General features: G+C 46.9%; 4 protein-coding genes across 4 annotated transcripts; 3 read left to right on the top strand and 1 right to left on the bottom strand.

The window, feature by feature from the left end:
- Positions 1-8322: 8322 nt before the first annotated feature.
- Positions 8323-10762, bottom strand: JR316_0008887 (Efflux pump radE; the record flags this gene model as incomplete). Its single annotated transcript, XM_047894598.1, has 15 exons — positions 8323-8430; positions 8485-8568; positions 8621-8687; positions 8739-8888; positions 8959-9047; positions 9096-9220; positions 9278-9310; positions 9370-9377; positions 9455-9692; positions 9746-9823; positions 9876-9989; positions 10050-10143; positions 10209-10253; positions 10315-10458; positions 10520-10762. 15 exons carry the CDS (start codon positions 10760-10762, stop codon positions 8323-8325), a joined length of 1620 nt encoding a protein of 539 aa, XP_047746057.1.
- A 3148-nt stretch (positions 10763-13910) lies between these two features.
- JR316_0008886 (Mitogen-activated protein kinase) lies at positions 13911-15479 on the top strand (the record flags this gene model as incomplete). The annotated part of the gene is made up of 8 exons (XM_047894597.1): positions 13911-14022; positions 14081-14274; positions 14328-14388; positions 14454-14776; positions 14839-15099; positions 15151-15216; positions 15276-15336; positions 15394-15479. 8 exons carry the CDS (start codon positions 13911-13913, stop codon positions 15477-15479), a joined length of 1164 nt encoding a protein of 387 aa, XP_047746056.1.
- A 1185-nt stretch (positions 15480-16664) lies between these two features.
- Positions 16665-18571, top strand: JR316_0008885 (Putative G3BP-like protein; the record flags this gene model as incomplete). The annotated part of the gene is made up of 3 exons (XM_047894596.1): positions 16665-16856; positions 17159-18136; positions 18194-18571. 3 exons carry the CDS (start codon positions 16665-16667, stop codon positions 18569-18571), a joined length of 1548 nt encoding a protein of 515 aa, XP_047746055.1.
- A 1101-nt stretch (positions 18572-19672) lies between these two features.
- JR316_0008884 (uncharacterized protein) lies at positions 19673-20014 on the top strand (the record flags this gene model as incomplete). The annotated part of the gene is made up of 2 exons (XM_047894595.1): positions 19673-19774; positions 19847-20014. The coding sequence occupies 2 exons, from the start codon at positions 19673-19675 to the stop codon at positions 20012-20014; spliced, it is 270 nt and encodes an 89-aa protein (XP_047746054.1).
- Between the last annotated feature and the right edge of the window lie 118 nt (positions 20015-20132).

Raw genomic sequence — 20132 nt, 5'->3', positions numbered from 1 at the left:
CCTGTCAACCCAGCTCCTCCTCCTAATCCTCCTCTTCGTCGTCTTCACATCTCTCCAGAAGCTATTGAGGCTCTTCATGGCCTCTCTTTGGAGGGCAAACTCATTCGCAATAAAAAAATCGAACAAGAAAACGCTGCACGTCTCGACAGAACTGCTGAACACCGTCTGAACCCTGAAGAAAATCCGGTTCCCGGTTCTCCGGCGTCTTCTTTCATCACGCTTTCTCCGGAGGATGAGGCTAAGCTAGTTATACCGTCAATCGCTCAAAGACTCATCGCATCCATGCCGGATTATATTATCCAATGGCTGGACTCTGTTGACAAACAAAACAAGGAGCTCAAGCGGTCCTTCGACGAAGCCGCTAAGGATCCCATTCAACAAAGTGAAGAAAGAATCGCCAAACGAAGGTGCGTTCAAGGCGCCTCCTTAACCGTCCGTGATCCCATGGCACCAGCTTCTTTCAAGCTGCCCGAGATCATGTTCACTACCGAAAACATGGTTCCTCTTCCTCTTTGTTACTTCACTCACGCTAACCTGCGTTACATGATTGACAATCTGGCAAATCTGCCTACGAGAAAGACCAACTCCTTCTCTTCCGACTCCAAGGCTACTCACATTCTTGATATAGACAAGCTTTCCGAGAAGCTGGGCTGCAAGGATCATCTGCTCGACTACGGTAATTATTCGCAGGCCACTGAGCAATACATCAAATTCCAGTTCCAGCGCGCAGCGGACAAGGAATGGGGAGAGCTCTGGGTCGCACACTTCTCCTTCTGGAGTACCCGTCCTGACTCCGTTGCTCTTTTTCCCGCCTGGCAGGGAGCCGAGATTCAGCTACGCGCTGACATTCGTTCTCATAATCACCGTTATACGGTCAACGATTACGAAAGTGCTTTCAATCATGCCGTTTCGAACTACAAACAGGCGCAAGTTGCTAAGGCCGAAGTCGCTGCTCTTTCGAGCAAACTGGCGCTTCTTGAGGATAACAATCTCCGTAATGGATTCCCTCTAGGTCCCATGCCCGAACTTGCAAAAACAACAATCTTCAAGAACCACCCCTCTTGCTATGATCACCCCAACGCCGTCAACGAGTACATCCAAGAAGAGGTCGACGCGGGACGCATGTCAGGCCCTTTTTCTCTGGACGACTGCAAAAGGATCTGTCGGGGCAACATCTTTGTATCACCACTGCTTGTCGTGGTCCAACCTCAGGCGCCTGGCGAACCCGACAAAATTCGGGTCTGTCGTCATCTTTCTAAATCCTCAAAATCTTCCCCTTCCGTGAATCAATACATTCGGAAATCAGAGTTTCCTACGCGTTTCGACTACGCCAACCGAGTGGCCGCTATGGTGAGTCCTTGGCCCTACTTCTTACACCAGCTCTTTCGAGCCCACTTTGGCCGGTGGTTGTGTCTTTCACAATGGTCTTTCTCCTGCAAACCTGTGTTCTGCATACACTCTTCATTCGCCTTGGGGCGGCCGTCCCCTGTCTTTCCTATGACATCCTTCCGCTTGGGCGCGCGTCCCCGTCTTTCACGGCCTCTGGCCTCATTCTCTTCTCACTCTCATTCTCAATCCAATCTCATACTTCCTTCAGGTTGCTTCTCTTCCCGATGGTGCTCAGGCAGTCACGGCCGACATCAAGGGCTTTCATCGCACCTGTCCCGTTCTACCCGACCACAAACCCTGGCTTGTGGTACAAGGCCTTTGTGACGGAGAGTTTTTCATTGATCACGTCCACCCTTTTGGTGCCGCTTGTGCCAGCAGCAATGCTGGAATGATCGCAAACGCGCTCGTCGACATCTGGATAGCCTCCGGTATTCTTCCCATCCTTAAATACGAAGACGATATCAGCATCTTTCGGATACCTTCGGCGGACGGCCTTTTTTTTGATGGCAATTTTCGGTACGACTACGACTGGGACACCATGATGAATCACATCAAATCTCTCAATGTACCGTGGCATCCTACTAAGGGTACACGAATCTTTTCCTCTTCAACTACATTCATTGGCCTTCTTTGGGACCTCGCTAATCGCACGGTTTCTCTTCCTGAGGCCAAAAGATTGAAGTTTCTTTCACGTGTCAATTCTTTTATCTCAAACTTCACTAATCATCGCTGCCTCCTCAAAGACGTCGAGAAGCTTCATGGCTCCTTATGCTATATCTCCTTTGTTCATCCCCTGGGCCGTTCACATCTCCCTTCCCTCTCAAACTTCGCAGCATCTTTCAAAGACAACTACTTTGTCTGTCGTTACCCCCCGCCTTCCGTTATCACGGATTTGAAATGGTGGCTTGCCACCCTTTCAGTCCCTGAGGTTTCTCAAAAGCTCGTTTGCCAAGGGCCGGCCGTGGATATGGATATCTATGTTGATGCGAGCACTTCATGGGGTATTGGAATCAGCATCGGCGGTAAATGGGCTGCTTTCCAGCTGGTTCATACCTGGAAGCAAGAGGGCAGAGACATCTGTTGGCTTGAGACGGTCGCCGTCGAACTTGCCGTCTATTTTATTGAAGCCATGGGTATCTCTAATTCCCGTCTCATTATCCACTCCGATAACCAAGGTACTATTGGTGCTTTGGGGAAAGGTCGTAGTGCCAATCACCACATCAATTACTCCATTCGTCGTTCATGTGTCGTTCTTTCTTCCATATTCATCACTCCTGATCTCGTTTACATTCCTTCAGAACGAAATCCTGCCGACCCTCTCTCGCGCGGTGTGAGTGGTCCCACGGATTCAAAAATCAACATCACGTTCGCCCTGCCTTGCGAACTCTACGGTATTTTTGCCCCGAATGAGTTGTTTGCATAATTAGCCTTGGGTAGAAGGCAGGTGTTTCTTGTGTGGGGAGATAGTCAATCGACCCTCCCTTCCGCGCCGCAAGTTATCATCTAACATCCCCGTCCTCGAATCTGTCTCGTCCGCTTCTTCTGTAGTCTCTTTTTCTCGTCGTTCTTCTAAATCTTTCGAACCTTTTGCACGTTTCCCTTCTGTAAGTCCTGCATGTCAATCCTCTGCTTCATCAGTTGTTCCCCATTCCCATTTGCACGTTGCCGCTTCTTCTCAATTTTCTCATCCTCAAAGTCTCTCTTCTGTTTCTACTTCTGTCTATCGTCCTGTGCTACCTTCCCATCGTCCTCGCTCTCTCCTTCCGACTCGTCTTCCTACTCGCCCTGTTTTCTCTTCACATCCTAGCCTTTTTCGTCCCAATGTTCCGGCCGCAGATCGACTCACGGCTTGGTCCACTCCATTTGATAGCAGCCTCAAAGCCGCGTTATCCATGTCCCATCCCGGCAAAGTTATTGATCTCGCTTATCACCTCTTATCTAACGCCCTTTCCGAAAATACAAGGAAGACGTATGGTGCCGGTATCAAGCGCTTCAACGAATTCTGTGACGAGATGGGTATTGACGAAGTCGCTCGCATGCCTGCCTCAGTTGTCACACTCACAGCCTTTGTTCAATGGCGAATGGGTCAGGTTTCAGGTAACACAATGAAGTCCTGGTTATCCGGCATCCGAGCGTGGCATATTAACAAAGGTGCTCGTTGGAATGGCGACCACGAGTGGCTTAATCTAGCCCGCAAGTCGGCCAGCAAGGCCGGCGCACATCTCAAACGCCCTCCTCGAGCGCCCGTATCTATAGACCATCTTTTTGAGCTCCGTCGTCGCATTGATACTAATAAACCTTTCGATGCTGCCGTCTGGGCCTGCGCTCTCACCACTTTTTTCGGCTGCCGTAGACTTGGCGAAACTACAGTGAAGTCTCATTCATCTTTCTCGCCCGCAACAAATGCTACAGCTGGCTCCGAGCGGATTCGTTTCTACCGTGGGCAGGACGGCTTGCTCCGTTCTGCTAGCTTTCACATCCCATGGACTAAAACTACTCTCGAAGAAGGTGCCGACGTGATTCTTACCGCGCGCAAAGACGACCTTTGTCCAGTTGCTGCCCTTCTCAACCACATTCGGGTTAACGGCACCCCTCCTTCCGACTCAGTCTCCATTTTTGCCTATCGCTCCGCGGATGGCCTATGGACCAACATGTTCAAACATGTTTTTCTCGATTTTGTCCAGGCTATTTGGGAGAAAGCCAATCTCACGTACGTCTCGGGTCATTCCTTTCGCATCGGGGGTGCCGTTACCCTTCTCCTCGCTGGTGTTCCTCCAGAGGTTATTTCCCTACTTCACTCCTCTTTTTCATTAACTAACTCTTCTGCAAGGTTGTGGCCGCTACTGGTGGTTGGACCTCATTGGCCTTTTTACTATACTGGCGCCGTTTATCTGAAATTATTCCCCTCTCTACCGCCGCCGCCTACTCTGCTTCTGACCTTGATAGCATTTCCTCATCGATGGACCAGTTTCGTATTCGTTGTAACATTTCAAAATCCACTCTCGCAGTCACTTTTCGACTAGCCGCCAAAGCCCTACGCACATACGGAAATTCGTGTCACCGCGAATATCTCTACCTTCATCCAGACTTAAACTATTCATCTGCAATTACTTCTATTTTTCTCACTCATTTTCTTTTACTCATCTCGCAGGATTCCGTTCGAACGATATTAGCTTATCCTATTTCTGCTGCCGGCTAGTAGACAGCCTTTGAGAACATGTTGAAATGGTGTGGCATCTAAGTCATGGATTCTACAGGCTCTTATTGTGTTAACACAACATTGGTCGATCCCTCCCCAATAAGTAGAAGCAACAAATTTTTGTGAAGTTCAGCTTACGAAGAACCGAGATATTCATAGTCTAGAAAGCCGGCAGAGGCGCAGAGAGCAGAGGTTGTGTGCTATTGAGCCGTCTGTCAAACGCATATTGTGGTACATTGGCGCTGGAGTAATGAGGACAGTGACTCGGATCCAATGGTAAGAGGAAAGCATGAGGAAACCACAATGCCCAATTCGATACATAACAAGGTCAACCAACAATAACACACATGTATGAAAAGAACTGTGTAAGGTAGAGATCGGAAGTGACAAAGTTGAAGGCAGCCCCTTGTAAGCATCATTCTCCTCTTGAAACTGAGTTTGAAATTTAAGCAGAATGGCCGCTAGAGATCATCGGCCGAATTTTTTTCTTCGTTGAAAGGTTCATCGTCTTGAATCTGGAATTAACCTCTGCAAGTCAATTCGTTGGATGCTCGTAAACAAGCGCTTACACTTCGCAAGATCTCGTTCAAAATTTTGCTATAATACGCTCAACATACGCACAATCAATGGAGACCTCAGCTGTCGACATGGACTGGTTCAACTCTGAACCGACAACCCTGCCATCTCAGGACGCTATCCTACAATAACTAGGATTGTCTTCTCTCTCCAGTCAACAAAATAACCAACCGCCGTTTTCTAAATCATCGAGCGCCTGGTGCAATAACCCGGAGGCATGATATAAGCAGGAGTGAGAATGTTTTACATTTACTTCCATTGCCGTTCGCCGTCTACAAGCCGTCTATTTCGACATATCCTGTTATGAAAAGTTATCAAGGAATACTCCTTTTCCGCACGTTGACATCTGACTCTTCTACATGTCCATCTTCGGTTCAAAATTTGATCATCACCGTCGATATGAACAGTCGAGCCCTTCGCATTCTGTAACAAATCTCATTAACCACTCCACGGGAAGTAACGCGTCGTTTAGAGGTTCAAGACCTCCTTCAAGTCAGAACTCAGTGGTACATATTTTCTCCCATAAAATTTCCGCCATCTCTTACCTTTGAGTAAAATAGTCCCCATACGATTTCGATTCTAGCAGAAGCTCTTCCGCTGCACCTTCAATATCTGACAAGGTGAGGTTGTGATTCAAGCGTTCTGGAAAATTATATATCTATTACTATTTGTTTTAGTTCCCGCTGCCGCCGGATCCCACCATTTGGGGTACGAATATCTCTCCAGATCAACCGGAGGAAGACGATGCACTCCATGAACCAGATGCAAAAGGCGGTGGACATATATTTACCACGAGAGGGTTGATAAATCTAGGTTGTCTTGCAGTGATTTTATTAGGACTCCTTGCCCTCTTGTACGTCTATTTCATGGTTATCTAACCTTTATCTGCTAAAATTTCCTAGCGTGGGTTATCCCCTAATAACGTATTTTCAGCGGAAAGGACAGTCGAGATTGGGAGGTTATGGGACAAATGCATCGGGCCAGGTATTTGTATACCATCAGTTCACCGTCAGGTTCCAACTGACTTTTGAAAGGTCCCAGAGCTTCCCGGAAATCGAGGACTAATAGACCCAGACACTCCAGCAGATGTTTACTTTAAACCTTCTGCGCACAATCCTAAAGTTACCATGCAGCTGGTCTTCAGCGATGAGTTCAACGTCGAAGGTCGAACCTTTTACCCGGGTGAAGATCCTTACTGGGAGGCAGCAGATTTGCACTATTGGCAGGTTCGTTGTTGACTGTGCGTTGTAGTCAGAATTATGATTGACTTCAGATATGATTAGACAAACAACCTGGAATATTGGGATCCTGAAGCTGTAACCACGGCAAATGGTGCACTTGAAGTTACTTTGAAAGAGAAGGATACACACGGTCTGTCCTATGAGGGTGGAATGATGTCGACTTGGAATAAGTTTTGCTTTACTGGAGGGCTCGTCGAGACATCGGTGACCCTTCCCGGAAGGAATGATGTCGCTGGGCTATGGCCCGCAATTTGGGCATTAGGAAATCTTGGTAGGTTTCCCTCATCTACCAATGACCTACTCTTAGACTTACTATCGATAGGTAGAGCAGGCTACGGAGCCAGCCTTGAAGGAATGGTAGGAGTCTGACACCTTCCATTCAATTTTGTCTCTCATTTCATTCTATACTAGTGGCCATACACATACGATGCATGTGACGTTGGCACTGTAGCCAACCAGACTTTTAATGGGGAACCTGTCAATGCACTTACACACGGAGATCCGTTTCACGGTGGTACACTATCATACCTTCCTGGGCAAAGGCTATCTAGATGCACTTGTCCCGGAGAGTCCCACCCTGGACCCAAGCACAAAGACGGTACCTTCGTTGGTCGAGCTGCTCCTGAAATCGATATATTTGAAGCTCAGGTATACCAATTTTATACGTCGAAATCCGCAGTTTTTTTAATATACATACTGAATAGGTTGTGGGCACTCCGCTTGTTGGGGAAGTTTCTCAATCTGCTCAGTGGGCTGTGAGTCATTTTTCAGACCTATATGGCATATATATCACCAACGCTTTTGATATCTTTCTTTAGCCATTCAATCATGAATATTATTTTATCAACACCTCCGACACCTACTCCATTGTGAATTCGTCAAAGTCGTTTTTGAATACCTACGTTGGAAGCGTTTTCCAACAAGCGACGTCGGTGGTATCTTACACCAGTTAGTTCATAGAAATCTTACTTATAAAAGAATTGAACTAACGGTCGCACATCTCCAGATCCAGATTGTTATGAAATGGAGAAAGGATGTTTTTCGGTGTATGGTTTCGAGTATAAACCAGGTTGGTTCCATAGTTCAACTGAATACCTATGTGATTTACAAAAGGAAATATTTCACAGGATTCGACGATGCTGTGCGTGATCAATCCATCTTCTTTGAGAATTTTGACATATTTTCAATTAGTATATTACTTGGATCTCTGATGACGAGCCCACCTGGACCTTGCTGGCCTCTGGAATGGACGCCGACCCTGATGTTCAAATATCGGCACGACCGATCCCTCAGGAACCTATGGTAAGTGTTAATATCTTAACCTACAAACACAACTAACTCCTGTATACTAGTATTTAATCATAAACCTGGGAATGTCAGAGAACTTTGGAACAGTTGACCTGGACAATCTCAAGTTCCCAACAAAAATGAGAGTAGACTGGATTCGGGTATATCAGCCCAAAGGCTCGATCAACATTGGATGCGACCCGAAAGATTTCCCCACACAGGCATATATAAACCAGTATGTCCTCCTATCCAGTTTATGACGTAAAATCTGATTAGACCTTGTACAGATATATCGAGGCGTACACCAATAAGAACCTCACGACATGGGTGGACGATTATAAACAACCAATGCCCAAAAATAGATTTTTAGGAGAGTGTTGATGAGTTCGATTTTTTAACCCTTGTAACATTCAGCTATTCATGCACGAAGTTGTATTGCTATATGTACCCCTGTCATTACGTTCGACAGTAGAACTTTTACGGGCGTCAATTCGGCTCTTCTAAAAACACCATGATTGCCATGTCAGGGTCGTGTATCATGGATTAACCTTTGATGGACAGGTGATGACCAAAACGGGGCATTGGCACCTTGTGCGCCACTTAGCCTTTTTTGAACATAAATCCAGAAGCCTACATGGATCCATTTGACAACGGGTTTTTGGCTCGGATGGCTTCTCCCTTGTAGTATATCCAGATCGGGAAGGGAATTCCCAGAGTAAATGCAACACACGCAAGCAGCTGGGTAACGGTATGTCGGTGTATCGTCCTGTCGATAATAATTGGAGTACGCACAGTATTTCCTTTTCCTTCTCCCAACGCACTAAACATCTGCTCCCCAAAAAGAGGGAACACAAAGCCGAACAACGACCGCAAGACCTTGGGTGAAGATGAGTTAATCAGATTTCATAGGTAGGATAGCATTCCTTACAGAAGCAGCGGCTAGCGCGCTTGCGGCGTATCTAAAGGCATCAACAAGGTATAGGGAGATGGGTAGGCTGCATATACGTTAGAAATGGAAGCATAATTCAGAAATTTATTACACGTACTATACTGTCGTCATTCCTTCGAGAGAAAGGTTAGCAAAATGGAACCAAGAAGTTAAAATTGTAGTTTCAGGCGTACCAAATCCAAAAAAGGTGGTCCCAATGATAGGAACAATCCAATGTACTTTTGCTTCAGCTGTCCAACCATACCATCTGTAGCACAAACAACTTGTACTCAGTAATGCACAACATTAAAAATAGGAAGGTAATCTCAAAGACTGACAGAAGGCCGATTGGAATACAAATCGCTCCAACTACCATGGCAGGCATACGCATCTCAGGCTTCCCTTGGCCTCCATTTCGATCTGCTAACTGAGCCAAAGTTAGGTCTAAATTTTCTGGATCAAAATTTAAACCTACCGTTTTATATATTGCATCCGCTACTCTGGCAGCAAAAAACATGGCCATGAAGAATCCTACACCCATCCCGAGATATGCAAGCCCGCCTACACCTGGACCAAAACCGTACGTATGATTAAAGAGATCTAAACTAAACTGTTAATGTATCTGATACCCATAATTGCCTTTCAAATCCGGCTTACCCGGGAACGTAGAGAGCATCAGATAATAGATGCCTAAACGAAATATGCTATTAGTTTGGTGTCGACGAAATACACCTAAACAACGGTTATACCGTAGAGACTGATAAAAATGTAACAAGGCGAAATCTAAGATCAGCTGCATTCCTAATTGTTGCCGTATTTTTAATTAGGACTTACAGAGACATGAATAGGCTCAAAATAAAGCATATGAAGCTCCTGAATAACAATTCTATCGGTCTTGTAAGGTTCATCCAAAGCAAACTGAGCAAATTTCCTTTAGCTTGGACAAGCATAGGGTGCACTCTAGCGGCCTTTTCTACGTCGCCATCACGTCTCGCTTTGCGAGCGCGAATCACAGGTGCGTAAGTTTCTCGAAGAAGAGGTATACTGATTAAACTAAGGGCACCACATGTAACTGAGCCGACAATTTCATTGAGTGATGTTTGAAGAAATGTAAAAACTACTTACTAGCAATTACAATGAACACCCATTTTATGCCGATGGTTTGTGTGATGAAACCTCCGACCGCTGGTCCAATAGCTGGACCTGTTCAAATGATGAGTAGGTTTAATCTTCCAGCAAGTGCACATTCACCCACCAAGTATAGGTCCTAAATTATAAAATGCCATCGCCGATGCCCGATCTCGAGGAGCAAAAAGGTCGCTGACCGAACCGCCGCCAATAGCCAGGGGAGCACTCCCTGAGAATCCCGCTTAAAAATATGGATCAACTTTACCGAAAGAAAATCTGATATGTAACATCAGAGACGAACATAGGAAACGGAATGCGAGAAGTGTTCCAACGTTGGGAGAAAATGCGCAGCCAAGGCTGAATACCATGGAAAGTAGATTCCCAATATGAAGGATCTATCACGAGAGGTCAATATGCAACCTCTCGACATTCCCATGTAACCGTAATGCAATTGACTCACTTCAGTTCTGCCGTACATCTCTGAGAGCGGAGCATAAAAAAGGGGCTATAAACAGCAGTGAATCGGACCCGCAGGTAACTGAGCCATTTAAAGAATGGCGACGTACCCCAAGAGCGAAAGACAAAAGGAATATCGTTAGAGTTAGAGCTAAAAGGGTTGGATTATCGATATGGAACCTTTCACTGATTTCGGGAAGGCCGGGGGCCATCATAGAGCTTGCAAAAGGAGGTACAAATGTGTAGAACGAAACCTGATAATAATAATTATCAGATGATCAGAGTTTTCAGCGAGCACAAGACCTATAGGCGTACTATGCCAGTCGCCACCCATTTTCGAGACCATGACCAGTTTCTGGCGTTATCTGGATCCGTCTCCCACTCTTCGTCCTCCTGCGCCTTTAAGTCGACAACTGTGGGTTCTGGGGTAAGTACTTTTCCTTTCTCAATGTCTGTTCCCTCATTTTCCTGTGTCATCGAAGGGGAATATTCATCCATGCTGGATTCAGTAACACCAATAACGGTCGTCGTTTCATATTTGTCGTTGAAGTCGTCCATAGTCATTAAAATGCAGCTGAGATAGCGGTAGGAGGTCAGCAAGGAGAGGTTCTTGCACGATTTCTATTCTGGCTTCTTTATGGCTGAAATCTACGATAAAAATAGAACACTGGACATCGTCCGATGCCATGCGAGCTGGGCGTAAGCGTTCTGACAAAACACATCACCGCGTTCAGGTGATCAGGATTTGCACCACACCTCATGGTTTATCAGGGATTTTCTACGTAAAAGCTCACTGCACAGGGAAAGCAGTCCCGGTACGCCTGATACAGTGGCAGCGTACAATTTTGAGTCGTTGGATGCAATACATAGCAATCTCAAATGTAAGATGTATAGAGTAGATTAAAGCCCCTTGTACATGTTATTACAGGGATTCGGTGCATATGAATTCCTCACATTGGTTCGATTAAACCTCGTTTGCACTAGTCCTGATAATTAGGTCTAAAAATAAATTCAGGGGGGTGCGCCTCCAATGTCGGAAAAATCTAGAAAGTTCGTAGAAAGTTATATCTTGCATACATTGCTGTCGGAGTATTTCAAACTGACAAAAGGTGAATGTCTTTTATGGAGTGGATGGCATGAGTTATGTTTAATGTGGGTTTACTGGAGATTGTTCTGTGAGTAGCAATGCTTGCCGGCTATATTGCACGAGGAGCTACTAGCTTGAAATCCACCAGACAATTTCGTAAGGAAAAAAGGGTAATGCGGTAGCCTGCAGAGGCTCATTAGGTAAATTTCGAGTGATACGACAAGCTTCTGAGCAGTGCCAATAGAAATTAAAACAGGTGACCGATATTTTTGGGATCCAACGGAGGATATTTAGACAGGGAAGATCCTTTTTAATGTTAATTACAACATAAAACATTTGATATGATAGACATGCCTTTGAAGAAGGTGGCTTCTATGAGCCGAGAATCCTCACCGTGCCTACCGACTCGATGTTCGACCACTGGTGTTAATGGCTAAGTGGTTGGTGACCCTTAGATAGTCAATTGATTCCCGTATGCAGGTGTTCAAAACAGCATGAAGAATCAAGGAGGAAAGCAGCAGATTCTGTCGCTTAAAGACGCGATATTAAACATGCAACATCCTCAGCGAATGGCCAGTAAAACTTGTACTTTGAAACGCACTGTACTGACTGAAGGTAGGGAGGAGCCTTCAGGTTGACAGTCATTCCCTGTCTACCCGACAGTAAGTATCAGTAAGGTGTGTTAAAAATTTACCTCATGATTCGCGAAAGAAATTGGAGTGTGGAAGTAACGTGCACTGCCTTGATCAGGTTCAAGAGAAAAATAGTTTTCATTGAGCGCTCCGAGCTCTTGTCGGACTGTAGTGATCCGAGAGATTCTGAATGAGTTGAACATCTGCCAGATTGGTGGACCTACGAACGAAATCGTAAGGAAGGAATTCCGGGAACAGTTGTTTACCAGAACATAACAGTGGGCGGGCGCAGATGTCTCCGAGTCTGTGTCGGAATTTGGGGACATTGTGCAGCAGCGCCTATTCTGAGGTTGAAGGTTCCTGATCTATCTCCACCTAAGGTTCAGTACCGGTATACCTAATGTTAAAGGTACCGCTAAAGAAAAGTTAGAAGTTTTTCTTCAAATGGATACCAGAGTAGTAAAAGAGGTATGGTCCAATTGCCACTCAAATAGTACTTGCCTGATACTAATGATGATATCATGAATGCGGAGAATGCACAGATGGGAAAGTGGCCCCGCTGACAATGACAGATATGTCGCAAGAGAGCTGATACACATGTAGGTTTGAGTTTACTGAGATAAAATTATCCCGAGTAATTGTAACGGGATAACCTTTCTCGGTAATTGATAACTACCTGTCGGGCAGGTGGTGTGCCGTCTACTGTCATTCGTCAACATCTGGCATCAAGAAGTGGTGATTCCTCTTATCTTTCGCACTCGAGCATAGCTTCTGCGATCAATTCCCTTAGATTCTGACAGACTAGAGATCATCTAACGCATGAAACACCAATTGAAGAGATGCTGCATGAGAGGAAGTACACCGGTGCCATACCAAGTTACACGTCAATGCGAACGCTGTTGAGTCGAGGTCAGACTGTGCACAGATAAGGTTCGACCTACGGGGCTTTATGCGTTCAGCAGCGTGAAGCAATATCGGTAGACATACCGAATGATAGCGCAAATTGCTCTGCATTTCCTTTTGGCACCTGGTAGTTGGACTCAGAACGCGTACTCAAATTGTGATCATTGGTAAGATCGGCAGAATACGCACGAGGTTCCAGAAAACCCACAAGTTCGGGCCTTGTTTCTCGGGAGTTGTCGTCGCGAATCGATGACCCGCCAGGCCAGAGAGTGCATATCAGGGACAAGAAGACACGCCGTGGATTCTTTATTCCTTTCTCCCCGCAAAGGGTGTGTCAATATCAGACCCAGGACCCGTCAGCCAATGTCACCGTTCCAAACCTGAGGCAGTTTCGCAAGTCATGCAGCTGGAAAGATGATAGAGATGTATTTTTGATGGCGGCGACTTTTTTAGAATATTTAGGCACCTTACCATTGGTCAGTGGAAATTCGGGAAAACGAGTGATGCAGCCCACAACGTACAATACAGGATTCAGCCACCTGTCGATCCCGCATGGACAGTCAGCGTCGCGTCGGCTTGCAAACGGAAGCTACACAAGTTTCAAGTTTAGCAGTTGGGAGACCGAAAAAGGCGAGGCTTGCCGGTATGAAGACTGGAGTTACATGAATCTGATCATATCATGATGTCGGTCCTAACAGATTGATTCAAGTTCAAGTTTAGCAGACATATACACCTAGGAGGGAGAAAATTAATACATAGGAGTGCAGTGGTTGCCTACCAACGAAGCTGCTGTATACTGTTACTATAGTGACGGCAAGTGTCCTCTAGACAACAAGACCGAACTGGGAAAGGCGACGGATGTGGGAATCAATCTGAAGTCTTCCAAGGAAGACCAGTGCTGATGAGGCTTGTGCATTTTACGGCACTTGAAATCCTTACAAGACAAAGTCACAGAGTTTTGTAGATCACTTGTTATTGTTCCATCTTCTTATATAACGCCTTTGTTGTCTTCTTCTCTTGGTCCATCCTTTCATCCGTTTTCACCCTCAGGCCATCTCAAAACCTTTCCTTTCCTTATACCACCATGCCAGATCCTGCACCAGCACCAGCAGCTCAGGCCCAGCCCGCCGCAAAGGCAAAAAATGGCGCACCACCCGCTGCCGCTCCAGCTCCACGAAAAGTGCGGTTCAACGTCGGTGCGATCAGGTCCCAGTACCCCTATCGTAACGGTGGCTGACTCCTATGCGCCTCTAGGGACTCAATACCAGGTTTTGGATGTCGTCGGTGAAGGCGCTTACGGAATCGTCTGCTCTGCTGTGCACAGGCCCAGTGGACGCAAGGTTGCTATCAAGAAGATCGCGCCGTTTGATCACTCCATGTTCTGTCTCAGGACGCTGCGCGAATTGAAGCTGCTCAAGTTTTTGAGCGAAGCTGGTGTTAGCGAGAATGTGTGTCCACGATCTCTCCGTTTCTTCCCAGCGGCCATGCTCATGTTCCCAAGATTATCTCGATTTTGGACATCATCAAGCCTCCATCAATAGAGGCTTTCAAGGAGGTCTATTGTACGCCCTAGTTCCATATTTTGCCTATTTATTTCTGAGCTTATCAATGCATTTCGAATGTCTAGTGATTCAAGAGTTGATGGAGACCGACATGCACCGTGTCATTCGAACACAGGATTTATCTGATGATCACGCTCAGTATTTCATCTACCAGACTCTGCGCGCACTGAAAGCTCTGCACTCGGCCGATGTTATTCATCGTGACCTCAAACCCTCCAATCTCCTCCTCAACGCCAACTGTGATCTCAAAGTCTGCGATTTTGGTCTCGCGCGGTCTGTTAAGACCGCGGAACCTTCTGGCACAGAAACCGGGTTTATGACAGAATATGTGGCGACGCGGTGGTACAGAGCACCCGAAATCATGTTGACGTTCAAACAGTACACGAAAGTGCGTACAGGCGGTATTCTAATCAGACTCATCTGTTCTGATGTCTTTTCGTACTTAACTAGGCCATTGATGTATGGTCTGTTGGATGTATTTTGGCGGAGATGCTATCAGGGAAACCTTTGTTCCCGGGAAGGGACTACCACCACCAGCTGACCCTCATTTTGGATGTGCTGGGTACCCCCACGCTCGACGAATTTTACGCTATCACCACTCGGAGGTCTCGGGACTACATCCGCGCCCTGCCCTTCCGTAAACGTCGACCATTTGCCACACTTTTCCCCAACGCCAATCCCCTTGCCGTCGACTTCTTGACCAAAACTTTGGTGCGCACTAATTGTTAACGATCACGAGGCCTCCTGCTGACTATTCCACAGACATTCGACCCAAAGAAACGCATCACAGTTGAAGATGCCCTTGCCCACCCATACCTAGAAGCATACGTAAGTTTTTACCTCTGGTAGGTATAGCTATCGTCTCTAAGCCTACCATCTTCCGATAGCACGACCCAGACGACGAGCCTGTCGCACCTCCCCTCGACCCGGAGTTCTTCGAATTCGACTGTGAGTTATTATCGCTACTCCCGACTTTATCTATGACGTTGATGCGTGATTTCATAGTACACAAAGATGATATTAGCAGAGAGCAATTAAAAGAGCTTCTCTATGAAGAGATCATGTCGTTCCAACCTGCACCCATTACATAATTGCCGTTAATTTATAGAATGTCTTTCTCTGTAGGTGAGTTGAACTTATTCTCATGCATGCACATGGACGCGTTCTAAAGTTGCTGTCTCTGTACTAGTTTTACCCTCTGTACAACCATGTCACGATATGAACAACCACCAACCAACCGCTGGTCGCATCCATCCATTCACGAAAACAACAATAAGACTTCTTTTGAACTCTACGTCCACTACCACGCTGTATCTGGTCAAAGCCACGAATTATAAGGGGTGCCTTTTCCCGATCACATGTATCTCCGCCCTTGCAGTGCGCATGCACCCAGCGCACGAAGAAAAGCACAACAAATCGCGTCCTTTCCTTTTTTGCCACCCTCCCTTGTCCCGTATCTTTTCTTTCCTGGACCATTAAGCGTCCGTTAATCACTATACCCCTTGTTTTCTGTGCATCGGTCTCTCCCAACACTTGATAATCTTGGTTATCATTTCTTTGGGCAGTTGTTGATTGTGGACAATTCTGGATCGCTTTCTGTTATGCTTTTTTACTCTTCATCTTTCGTTCTCTGGTTCGTTCTTTGGGTTCAGCTTTTCTTTTTTTTATCTCGTTTCTTGTATCGTTCGTTGTCAATTTTGAAGACGGACATAATTTGAATCATAAGAAAGACGGAATTCTGCCGTTAGCACAGTTCTTGAAAGGCGTGTTACAGTGATTTTGGCCAATGAGGCTATCTCAAGCCGTGATTCTACCGTTTAAGTACCCAATAGTGTGTATTGATCTTGTAAAAACAACACCCCGGGTACCTTGGGTATAATAGTCCAACTAATTGTACGTTAACCACAGTTTTGGGTGACGTAGCACGTCTATTTCCAACTACAAGGCACCAAATACATGTATTTTCTGTGAATTGTGTGGATGTGTGTAGATGCCGGCAGCGAGGGTGAGTCAGTGACTGCCTAATAGAGCGAAATGGTTGGTCCGGCAATAGCCGAGAGGATTGCGAAATATTTTTCAAGTTGACTGTTGCTTGTCGTCGTTGACACACTCCCCACACACTCCCAGCCCAGCTTCCTCGCATTTTCTCTTTTAGAGTCCTTTTCTTTCCGTTTCATCTTATTTCTTCTCGGTACGTGATGCTCGCCTTGCACCTTAATCATGCTCTCGGGTCGCATATCTGACGCGCGTCTACCCAACTTTATCTAGTCATCATCATGTCTTCTTCAAGCACCACCTCCTCCCAGCACCAGAATGTTGTCCCTTCTGAAGTCGGATGGCAGTTCGTACCTCAGTATTATACCTTTGTCAACAAAGAGCCCCAGCGTCTTCATTGCTTCTACAACAAAAACTCCACCTTCATCCACGGCACCGAGGGTGAGGATATGAAGCCATGCTTTGGACAGCAGGTTAGTGCTCTGCCTATCTGGGTATAAGCTTTAAGTTCTCTTTTTCCGTCGGTTGCCTTTGACGAGATGTGTGGCGCGGGGCGAGATGAGTATGTGCCGCTGCTTGGGGTACGACCTCGCTGTTTTGCTTAAAACGGCCGCCACGCAAGGCACCTCTCGGATCTCTTTTGTTATTGCATACAGCATCCTCTTTCTTTTTCTGTTTGCTTTCATAGTTCTGCCTCATGTTTTGCCCACTTTTTTTGCTAAAATCATGTTGGGTTTTGTGATGACGTGCCACTCGTATTGACCCTTTTTTCCAGGAAATTCACAACAAAATCACCTCCATCGGCTTTGAGGATTGCAAAGTCTTCATTCACTCGGTTGACGCCCAGTCTTCTGCCAATGGCGGCATCATAATACAGGTTATTGGTGAAATGTCCAACCACGGAGACCCATGGCGCAAGTTTGTTCAGACCTTTTTCCTCGCCGAGCAGCCCAACGGCTATTTCGTCCTTAACGACATCTTCCGATTCCTAAAGGAAGAGACTGTCGAGGGTGATGAATTCGAGGACGAGTACGAGCCTGCTTCTGAGCCCGCCACACCTGCCCAGCCAGCTCACGTCCCCGAGCCCGTCCATGAGCCCATTCGTGAGCCAACGCCACCCCCAGCTGTGGTTGAACCTGCCCCAGTCGAACCTACTCCCGTCGAGGAGCCTGCCCCTGTCGAAGCTGTTGCCGAGCCTCCCACCACTCAAACCCCCACCCCTGCACCTGAGCAGCAACAACCACCTGCTGCTGCTGCTGCTGCCCCCCAGCCAAATGGCATCCACACACCGGAGGCCGAAAAACCTGCACCTGTCGTCACCGAACCTTCCCCCGCCCCGACACCCGCTCCTCAACAGCAGCCTGCTCCTGCACCCACACCTGCCGCACCTGCACCTGCACCTACCCCCGCTGCTGCACCTGCTGCACCTGTTCAACCCGCACGACCTGCTCCTCCCGTTGCCGCTGCCCCTCCCCCTCAACCTGCCGCTCCTGCTGTTCCAAGATCTTGGGCTTCTCTCGCTGCCTCTAACCCCAAGAAGTGGGGTGCCGCCGTCGCCCAGGAATCGCGTGGTACTACTGAGACACTTTCTACTCAGCCATCTAGCGCCCCTGCTCCTAAGGCACCCGCACCTGCTGCTTCACCTGCCCAGCGCCCGCAGAGCCAACAGCAAGGTCAACAAGCCAATGGTCGCCACGAGCACCCTGCCTATCTTGCTGTGCAAAGCGTCAATACCGCTCAATGCTTCGTCAAGGTAAGCTTGTAGTTGTTATTCTATATTCTTCCTTTTGTGCTAATTACTTTATACTAGGGCGTTACTGAACCCGTTTCTCAAGCTGCCCTGCAAACTACCTTGTCATCGCGCTTCGGACCGATCAAGGAGCTCGAAATTGTTCGTGCTAAAGCTTGCGCCTTCATTGAATTCCAGAGTGTCGAATCTGCGAAGCGTGCTATCATTGCCTCGTTGACCCAGCACCAAGGAGGTGAAGGCGGTATCTGGATCGATGTTGGCGGTGACGCTGGACAGCTTAGGATCTCCGTTGAGACCAAGAAGGAACGCGGCGACAGGCCTCCAACCAGGCCCCGTGGTGGTGCTCCAGCTGTAAACGGTGATGGTCGCGGTTCTCCTGCAGGTCGCGGACGTGGTGGAGGAAGGGGTGGACGGGGTGGTGCCAGCACCCCCAAGTAAGCATGTTCAGGTGGACTTCCGATGATGACTTGATGATACTTTTGATGATGGAACTTTTTTCTTTTGGTTTTTTTCCTATTTTCATTATGATGATTCGATGGTTTGGGGACGGGCAGTATGTTAAGCTACTTCCTTTTTGTCGAAATCTTCTTCCATTACCCTTTTCTTATCATCATTTTTACTACCTTTCTCGCGCTTTTTTCGAGCCATCGGCAGCGACACCAAAAGCTAGCGCTACACCCCTTGTCTTCTTTCTATTCCTCCTTTCATTTTGTCAACCGTCATATGCGCTTTTTTGTCAATCTACACTACTCTCTCACTCGCTCACTCTTTGTTGTTGTAACCACACATACACACACACATACCGCATACCTTAAACACCGCACGCACACACACACACATACACCATCGCCATCGCCACTTCCACCGTTACCTTCCGCTCCCTCTACGCTACTGGTTTTTGTTGTCGTCGTCGTTAGTCCCGTCTGGGCGTTCTTTTATTTGCACGTTGTCTGTCCTAGTTACACTTTGCTCTCCCATTGCATTTACTTTCAATACATATTCTGCCTCCAGAGTCAAAAAAATAAGAACCACCGCCCAGCAGGACGTAGGAAGACGCAAAGGAACAAGCGGAACTCTAGCAAGCTAGCGTTGTAGAAACTCTGAAGGGATTTGGGGCCACGTTTATCGTACAAGTTATAGTATGTTCTACCGTTTTGATGCTCCACAGGCCTGAAAGGATTCCAGGACGAATGTATATCATCGGAGTTATGAGGGGTGTTGCCCGAGAGTTAGTGGCTGATATTGTTTTATTAAGCATTTGGTGGGCTTCTACTTGACATTTGGTTCAGTTTGACCCGGCGAATGGTCGTTTTGATAATCTAAAATTTATCTATTGCAAAGAATGTCAATGCGTTTGTTTTGTTGGAGCTTCTAGACTGGCATCGATGCTCCGGAATAGACTAACGCCAAAACTTCAAAGTGGAGGAGAAGCTGTTAGTCTTCCAAGAATTGGTAAGTATAAAAGAGCAGTAATCAAGACGATATTCAACATCCCTCGACAAGGAACTTGATAACTATCCGTTCAGCTGCCTCAATCTCATGTTCAGCCGTACTTTCGCTCTCTTTGTGACTGCCCTCGTCGCTGCTTCTGCAGCTAGAGCGAAGCCTGTTGTTGAAGCCGACAATGTTGCAAGAGGTGCTGTGAGTAATTTCCCAAGCATATCTCACTGAGTGCTGTCAGATTTATTCATCCTCTGTATCAATACATTCCAGGATGCTGCGCCCACAGTCGAAGTGTGTGTCGATGTTGATGGAAACTGTGTCAATATTCCGGCTGTGAGCGACAGCTGCGTCAATTTCACCGGGGGTCTGTCCTTCTTGGACAAGCAGGCGAGCGCTGCCACCATTCCATACGGATTCGTGTGCACCTTCTACAAGTAAGTCGCTTACTGCTCGTAAAAACCACGCATAGGTCGTGTGTAAAGGAGATGAAGTGAACTTACTTTATGTGCCGCTTTTAGTGATTATTCGTGCACTGGGACGAAATATATCTTTCTGC

The sequence above is a fragment of the Psilocybe cubensis genome, chromosome 8 (genome assembly GCF_017499595.1).
Source record: "Psilocybe cubensis strain MGC-MH-2018 chromosome 8, whole genome shotgun sequence".
NCBI lineage: Eukaryota > Fungi > Basidiomycota > Agaricomycetes > Agaricales > Agrocybaceae > Psilocybe > Psilocybe cubensis.
The sequence above is the reverse complement of the archived record's forward strand: the minus strand, read 5'-3'. Positions and strand labels throughout refer to the sequence as shown.